This window comes from Theobroma umbraticum, unplaced genomic scaffold (assembly GCF_002168275.2).
Source record: "Theobroma umbraticum cultivar Fairchild unplaced genomic scaffold, ASM216827v3 scaffold_4.1, whole genome shotgun sequence".
NCBI lineage: Eukaryota > Viridiplantae > Streptophyta > Magnoliopsida > Malvales > Malvaceae > Theobroma > Theobroma umbraticum.
The window spans coordinates 7,995,228-8,004,204 of NW_018397258.1; the positions used below are offsets into that span (position 1 = coordinate 7,995,228).

Here is an 8,977-nt window from a genome sequence, read left to right on the forward strand (position 1 = left end):
ATTAACTAAATTAATTATTTTTAAATTATTAATTAGTTATATAAGAATAAGTATAAGTTATATATTAATTTTATATAGTATATATTTATGTGTATTATTTTATTGTATATATATATATAATGACACAAATTATATGTTATAATGTTATATAAAATAAATAATGATCATAATTATAATTTGTATTTATACATATAATAAACTAAAAAATTTTAAATAATAAACTAATATATTTATGCATATTATTAATTAAGTTATATTCTTCTTAATATATTAACTAATATTATTACATCAAGTATTATTATGTTTGTATACCTTATATAGTTATATATTTATAAATACCCATTATTTCAATTATTAAATTTATAATATTAAACTAATCTTAAAAGATGACATAGTCAAAATAATATTAGAATTATCTTATATGAATATAATTAATGTAAAACATAATGGTATATTTTTTTATTGTATATATATGAAATGACACAAATTATATGTTATAAATATTACTTAGTTTGTATAACTTATAAAGTAATAACTGATAAAGTTATTAACTGTATTCATATAAATAAAATTTATTATAAATTATAGTCATAATGCTTACGTATAAAATAGATATGTGTATATTATAATTAATACATATATAACTATACAATTATATTTATGTGTAATAATTATAACATATTAATATATACGTAGGATATTAATATCATATATATATATATATATTAACTTATAAAGTTATATCATTTAAAATAGATAACTTGCAGTTTCATAATAGTACAGGTTAATTTATATATATATAGTTAATATATTCTGTTACTAGGATTCTAATTTGTATATTTATAATAAATTAATATATTTTTAATATATTATATTAATAAGTTCACTATATATATCATGCTTCTAATTAATTTATATTTAGTAATATTAGTACCTAAAATATTATTAATTTTTTTAATATATTACTATATTTTATCATCTATTCTTATAAAATTAAAAAATTAATTATTATGTTATTTTTATAACCTTTTTAATTTTATAACATTAATGAATTTGAAACTATTAGTTTATAATTTATGATTCAATAAAATTTTCAAAATATATAAAAAAAAGTAAAGGAAAACATATTTAAATTTTTAATATTATAAAACTTAGTATGTATATATTTAATTTTATTAATATATTTCTTATAAATGATTAATAAAATTTTTAAAAATTCTTAATATATTTTAAATAAAAAATTTAAAAAATAATAATTCCGATGAAATTCTCTAATAAAATATTTCATTGGAAAATTTCCGTTGGTAATAGTTTTTTCCAACAGAAAATTTTGTTGGAAAATTTAACAGGTTTTAATTTTTTTGGAGCCATAAATTTTTCGACGGATTTCTAACGAATTATTTTCTATAGGAAAATTCCAACGAAAATCCTTTGAAAATTCCGTAGAAAATTTAGTGGGATTAATTTATTTTTTCCGTAAAAAAAATTTCCAACAGATTTTCAACAGAAATATTCTATTGAAAAAATTTCGTTAGAAATTTGTTGAAAATCCGTCGGAAAGAATCAAATTAAATTTTCGTTGGAATGTCGTTAAAAATTCATTGGAAATTTCGACCATTTTTATTTGAAAAGGTTACTAATTATATCACTACAAGAATACTAGTTTTTTCTGACGAAAAAAATTCCATTGGAAATTTCCAACGAAAAATTTAAGAGGAACTTGAAATACATAAAAGTTAAGGGTTTTAATCAAATCAAGAATTAGGTTTCAATCTTGAACTTGAAACTTGAAACTTTAATTTCTCTCACTACAAGCCAAATCAAGTTATTATATATCAATTTCTGTCTTGTATTAAGAGGAACAAAGGTTCCATATTTATTGATAAGATCAATAATAAAAAATTAAATTCTTGAACCCATAAAGATATCAACTTAAAATAATACAAATTTATGACAAATCACATAAAATAATATTTAATCAGATCCTAAATTCAAACTATAGTAGGCTCTGAAACTAATTAATAGACTTTATATACAACTAAATTTATACTAATCCAAGATTTACTATAGCAAAAATTTAGAACACAAAGCGAATTTGATTTCTAATACATAATTTAACAACGAAATAATACTAATCAAAGTGACTACTGGTATTCAGTACATCAAGACCTTCCTCTTTCATTTTTTTTGCAACTTTCCAATGGCTGAGATGTTAATGTTGTTTTAGACAGAAGAAGGACCTAATCTTTCCTTTTTACATAGGATTTAGAGTTTCTTGATATGCTTATACTTTTAAGTTCACATTTAATATTGAAATCTAATCCACTTTATTACATTATATTTTGAACTATAATATTGTCTCTTTATTAATACCAAATTATTTTAAATTAATTTTTATAAAATACAAAAATTAATAATATAAGTGCACACTTCGATTATAGTTGAAAATCTAACATATGCTTCATTTTACGGTAATAAGAAGCTCTTTCGATTAATCATCTTTTTTTCCTCTGCATTTCTTCTTCGCTGTTCTGCTATATTTCGTTCTTCTTTCTCAATTCGCACAGATTCATTCTCCTTTTATTGGAAATTTTGAACCTACTTGAACAAATGTTTTGCTAGAAAATGTTGGGTCCACAATACGAATGTGGCAGTGGCATCTGGAAGCTTGAGGAAATGCATGCTGAACTCGTTGGGTTTTCGTGTTAGGGCTAGGATCATTATAAGACACATTAATAGCATGTATGGTATAGGGAATAGCTAAGCTATTCCCTGTCTATTCCCATGTTTTCTCTTTACCTCCGTTTGATATGCAATGTCATAAGGAATAACTATTACTTAGTAATAGTTATTCTTTAAAATGAAGTAAAACTCAAGCTTAACTAAACTTGAGCTTTCTCATGGGTTTTACTATTTCATGTATTAGGGAATAATCTTAAAATGTGATAAGACTAAAATACCCATAATAACTTAAAAATATTACAATTTTAGACTTATAAATATTCCTTTTTCTTCTTATTTTTTTTTCTTTTTCTCTCTTCTCATGTTCTTTCCTCTCATTCTCTTTAACTTGCACTATCACCGGAGATGGCACCGGCGACGACGGCGATAGCAACGACGATAGAGGTTTCACATCGACTGAGATCTACGGCTTGATCTGGTCACGAAAAATGTTAAGGCGTCAAATCCGACCACATAGTGCTCCAGATGGGCGTTTCATTACACCGGTAACATTTTCGGTAGTCGACCCATGGAGAAGAATAAAGGAAAAAGGAAAACAATAAATAAAAAAATTAGTTATAAATTTTAAAATATTAATATTTATATATAATTTAAATATTATTAATATTAATATGATTAAAATATTAATATTTTAAAATAGTAATGTTTTCTTTATTAAATTATTAATACTTTAATTTTTTAATGAATATAAATAAAAAATAAAAAATAAAAAATAAAAAATAATTAATATTTTAATCATATTAATATTAAATTATAAATACAATATTAATATTTAAAATATTAATAATTAAAATATAATAAAATATTAATATTTAAATTATAAATTATTAATATTTAACAAATAAAATAAAAATAAATAATCTTATATATATATATAATAAAAGATATTTTTATTTTTTTATTTTATATTGTTTTCTTATTTTAAAATTATTGTTACCAACCAAACACTACAATAAGTCATAATAATTATTCCTATCTTATTCTATTCGTCAGACCAAACTACATAATAACTATTCTATTCTATTTTCAACTCATTCTATTCCCACGTAATAACTATTCTATTCCATTCTATTCCCACATAATAACTATTCTATTCCATTACCCTATTCCCACATAATAACTATTCTATTTCATTACTCTAAGGAAGATGCAAGGAACCTTTTTGAAGGATGAACTATTCTATTCTATTTTCACCTCATTTTATTCCCACATAATAACTATTCTATTCCATTCTATTTGCACGTAATAACTATTCTATTCCATTACCCTAAGTAAGATGCAAGGAACCTTCTTGAAGGGTGAACGTGCAATTTTAGCATTGGAGCATTCAGTATGGCTACTAATCAAGGAAGCTTGTGAATAGCCGAATAAGCATAGCCATTGAATTTCAATGTTTTATTCAGCCCAGCAAATATTCCTGCACCATATTGGCTTTCTTCGCGCATTCTATGGAGTGATGCCCCTTAATTTATACAGCAAAACGCTTTCGCTTTGATTCATCCTAGATAAGCCTCCCAGGTAACTTTTGTTTCATTTTTGTGTTCAGACTCCATATCCAAATACTGGAACACGAAATGCATTGGATAGGGAAGCAAAGAGTACAACAATTAGACCTACCAATATATCTGAAAATAGTTTGAGGTTCCCAATTACCATGACTTACTTTCTTCGTTGAGAGTAAAAAAACAGTAAAGAACCAGAATTAACAGCAACCAGAGAGCATTAGCCCAGAGCTTCATATCAGCTTCACCAGATTCTGGTTATTCAAGGATTAGACATACACTATTTTGTGTCACAAAAAGGTTCTGCACATAGCTTTATGAAGCAAGGAGGACTAATTTCAGACTCGGCAAAGCGAACAAGGAACTTCCTCCGATGAAACAGCTAAACTGCACGGTGTTCAGTGAGCACGATCCCTTAAAACTTCAAGATCCATCTCTGTAGGGTCAGTAGCCTGAATCTCATAGTGGATCCCATCCAGTTCCCTTCGAAGCCTGTCTTTGGAAGTGGCATAAAGCATCTTTGCACGGATTCGAGAGGATGAAGGGGACCTGATCAACAAAACCTGATTGTTAGGTAAGAAGATCTGATGGGCAACTTCTTTAACCTGATAAATGTGGAAGGAGTGCCATTGCTACATAAGTTACAATAATAATGATGTCATGTACATAAATGGCACAAAAAAGGGCCATTTTTTATCGCTAGTGAAACCAAAGGCTCCAAAGAGAAACTTTCTTGCCGATAAGGTATAAAACTAAAGACAACAAAATAAGATTTCTAATTATTGTTACGAAAATCTAATTCAAGCAAAATAATGGTCCGCATTTAATCTCCTTCAGCGGCATTCCTTCATAAATGCTGCCATGGAAAGCACACAGACAACAAAATCTTTTCTAGCTGCAGGACAACCAACTTGGCAAATACACATAAAACTTTAAGGGTCCTTTAATATGCATAAAGAACATAAAAGGGGTACCATACGGATATATGCATCATTTGGAAACATGAAAAAAAGTATCAGACTACTCTGAAGCATAACCTGCATGAAGGTAATGGATAATATAGTAGCAGGCAAGGGCATTTGAAAAGGAATTCTGACAAATATAGTTATAAACGTCTCTCAAACTGAAGTATTAACAAGTAACAGGTATCCCACATCTTCTTGGAGGTCAAAGCCAAGCCACCATAGATATGCTAAAATGCCATAAACAAATGAAATTTGGCACTTGAGATGAATAGCTAGATAAAGTGTCTAGTTAACTAGCTGTCAACTAACAAGTAATAACTCCTATCAAATATGTTAAATTGAAATATAAAGACAATTAAAGGCAAAAAGAAAGAACTAACCATGCAATGAAAAAAATCTTGCTCTTTTGACAATTCTCAGAAGTAACAAAATCAAAGTCATAGACAGCATATCGGCAATCATTCTCAGGCAGAGATGCAGTGAAGTCATCGTAGCTCTCAACAGGTCCACCGGTTTTCTCAACCACAACCTCCCTTTTCTTCTCATCGATTTTAAATATCACATAGCGGTAAACTTTCTTCCTTTTCAGCTCCAAAAAAGTATCCTTGCTGTGATCAGCAACGCCCATGCCTGATGTAGCATTTGGCTGGAAACAGAGGCAGATTGTCATACATTTATTAGATTAAAAACTAATCAAAGCTATCAACATTTTCATATTTTCAAGAGATGATCATAAGTGGGTTTGTAAGTTCATTAGTTTTGGTAATTAGTCATCTCCAACAAATAGTGCCAAATTCTGAAGCCAAGATTGAAACATGTGAAGTAATCCAGAATTTTGTGGAAACCAAACTGCATACAGGACATGCAATTGAAGAAACTCAAGTTAAAAAGAAATAATAAGCTCTGTTTGGCCCCCAAGAATATCAAGGATAGCCTCAGAATCCAAAGGAGTGCATCAATTATTGAAGCTGTCCAGCTGATTCATCAGAAGGAGAAAAGGAACAAAAGGCCTTTTGATCGGCTATTTTTACTTGCACATCAAATCATTTCTAGCACCGAATGTTTTCCTTTGAACAGGAAGCAAAATGAAAACCCTTGAGCTAAACATATTCTTGTTCCTGGTTAGGACAGAAATCAGCCTAAGAAGTAGCAAATTCATCATTTTTAGACAAATCAAAAGGAATTTAGAAAACCACAGAAGAAAGAATGGGAAGGCAATAGAAAGAGAGATACCCGACTGAGTCCTCTAAACGACATGGCAGCAAAAGGGAGTTTGGAATAAAATACAAAGTAGGAAGGAACTGAAGAGCAGGCCCAGTTTTGTAACGAAGAGGAGAGGCAGAGATAAGGGAAAGAGAGAGTTGGGACTTATATAGAGACAATGGGGAAAAAAATGGTCGGTTCACAATAACAAAAACCACATGCATCGTATATGATATATCTACTACTTTAGAAAAAGGAGAAGGATAATTAAATGCTATCTTTGGCTTCTTCATTTTTGTGAGGTGAGACACAGAAATTTAGTTAAAGTTATTATTTGAAGCAAAAAGAAAAGATTCCAATTCTGAGGGCACACTGCCTATACGCATAAAAAGCTAGGATTTGGTTCTGTATTTTGTATATTTTGCAAAATACTATTTAATGATTTATATAAAAATTACTTTTAATTGTAAAAAATGTCAATCCCGTAAATTATTGGTTATTTTCTATATATTTTTAACTCAAAATTTTATTATTTAATACAATATTTGAATTTTATGAATATTTTAAAGTTATTATCTGAACTCATAATAAATAATATTATTTGAATTTTACTCCAATTTAATTATAAAATATCTTATTTTTACTTAATTGAATCGATAATAAAAAATATTCTATTACAAAATACTTATTGACTCCACTAGTAACAGTATAATAATACTTTATATTTGAATATTTAATTTATTAATTAATATATAATTTTTTATCTAACTAATAAAATTAAAATCCCTTTCTTGAATTAAAAAAAAAATAAATCTAACAATACTTTAAGAAGAAAACAATCGGAAAAAAGGGTGAGATACTTGACAAAGAAAATTGAAAATGACAGGTTTCTTCGGAAAATAAAAAGGAGTAGAAGACAATAAATAAAAATAGAAAAGGAAGGTGGGGCGGTGCGTAGGATGAACGCTTCCAATTTGCATGCTATTATTGATTAGACGAAACGGGCAGGGAATCTCCTCCAAAGTCACTTTCTCATTTTGAACTTGGAACCAAACCAGAGTACGCAAATCTCTGCCGTCCAGGCCCCTCCTTCAGATCAGCATCCTCATCCGTTCAACTTCTTCTCCTACTCGCCGCGTATCCTCTTTTTTTTTTTCATAAACAATTAAGAAAAGCCTATTTTCCATTTTCCAAAGCCCATCCAGCCCAAACTTCCTTACGTTATGGGCCCATTTTGCTCGCGACAGAAATGGCGAAATCCTCTTCCCTGGAAGATCTGGATCGTACTGGCAACTGATGTTGACAATTCGGACCTTTTGAAAACGGGTAATTTCGACGTTTAAATTTCGGAAAGGGGGTTTCGTAATCAAGATTTGGGGAATTCCCTGCTTAGGCTTTTATGGTTCTAATAATCTCCAAGTTTTTCGCGCGAAAACATGGATCAAGATGGTAGCCGTTATGATCACACCTTTTTTTTTTTTTTTTTATTTTCCATTTCCATTTTTCTTAGAGAGAAAAAAAAGAGATTGAATTGAAACTTTCTTTTTTAGGTCAAAGAGGATCGTCAACCCCTTCAGTGGTGCTGCCTTCTCTGCTTAGTAAAAGAGCCAAGCTTCAAGAAGAGCTTCGAATCATCGAAAGACAAGTATTCTCATCCTTTTTTTTTTAACCCCAATTTTTATTCAAATTCGATTAACATTGGTGGAGTATAAATGCAGGTGTATGATATGGAGACTAGTTATTTACAGGATCCAAGCCAATGCGGCAACGTTTTGAAAGGTTTTGAGGGGTTCCTCTCTTCATCTAAGAACACCGCACTGTACGAAGTGGCTGTTTTAATACGTTTCCCTTCTTCTCTCTCTCTCTTTTTTTTTTTTTTTGGGTTTTTCGCTGCTTGATTTTATTGTTTATTCTTCTGCCTAGGTAATGTTATAGTAGTTTCTCATTACATTAGATGAGTTCTTCGCTTAAATAAATAACAAGTAAATCCAAGAGGGTTGATAAGAGCCTTAAGTCATAGTCTGACATTCCTCTAGAATAATTCAATTCTAAACGGATGAAATATATTCTGTACATTAACTAGTTCCAGATCTGCATACGTGTCTTATGCAATTAATTATTGTATATGAGCATATATATATTGAACTTGTCTTGCAGCTTGAAGCGGTCCAGGAAGTTCCAGCCTGAAGATAGGCTGTTCTCATTATCTTCGGTCACTTCACCTGCAGTGCGTATTTTTAAATTAAATTTCCCTCTGTTTTCTCCTTCTTTTCTTGTTTGCTGTATATCTACCTCTTGTCCATGTGAAATGAAGTGAAGTATGAGATTGGTTTCTTCAAATGCTGGCACAAAGCCAATACCCACTTGAAGGTGTGTCTTGCTACAACTGAAGTATAGGCAATGTTGAATCATGATTCTTTTAGGTAGTGTTGCATGTGAATAATGAAGCACGTGCGACCATTAGTAGGATGAAGATGTTAGAACATGGATAAGGTTATGTTTGTTCCTTATTCTATCACATTTTTTGCATTGTTCTCTTTTTGGGGGAGGAGGGTGTTTTTGTTT

The 8,977-nt window shown here is 29.2% G+C and overlaps 2 protein-coding genes across 3 annotated transcripts in view; one reads left to right on the forward strand and one right to left on the reverse strand.

Moving 5' to 3' along the window:
* Positions 1–4,341: 4,341 nt before the first annotated feature.
* On the reverse strand, positions 4,342–6,602 carry ADF6 (actin depolymerizing factor 6). Its single transcript, XM_021425175.2, has 3 exons — positions 6,443–6,602; positions 5,590–5,855; positions 4,342–4,793 (listed from the first exon to the last, which is right to left on the reverse strand). Exons 1-3 carry the CDS (start codon positions 6,464–6,466, stop codon positions 4,643–4,645), a joined length of 441 nt encoding a protein of 146 aa, XP_021280850.1. The 5' UTR covers positions 6,467–6,602; the 3' UTR covers positions 4,342–4,642.
* Positions 6,603–7,480: 878 nt separating this feature from the next.
* Positions 7,481–8,977, forward strand: part of LOC110413690 (uncharacterized) — a 2,948-nt gene continuing 1,451 nt past the window's right edge. The window contains exons 1-4 of one of the 2 annotated variants that reach the window (XM_021424613.2): positions 7,481–7,861; positions 7,963–8,057; positions 8,131–8,231; positions 8,570–8,639. In XM_021424613.2, the coding sequence (XP_021280288.1) occupies positions 7,849–7,861; positions 7,963–8,057; positions 8,131–8,231; positions 8,570–8,639 (279 nt within the window). In that variant the 5' untranslated portion in view covers positions 7,481–7,848. The remainder of the gene's footprint in view (positions 7,862–7,962; positions 8,058–8,130; positions 8,232–8,569; positions 8,640–8,977) is intronic. The other variant, XM_021424614.2, reaches the window with a different exon arrangement.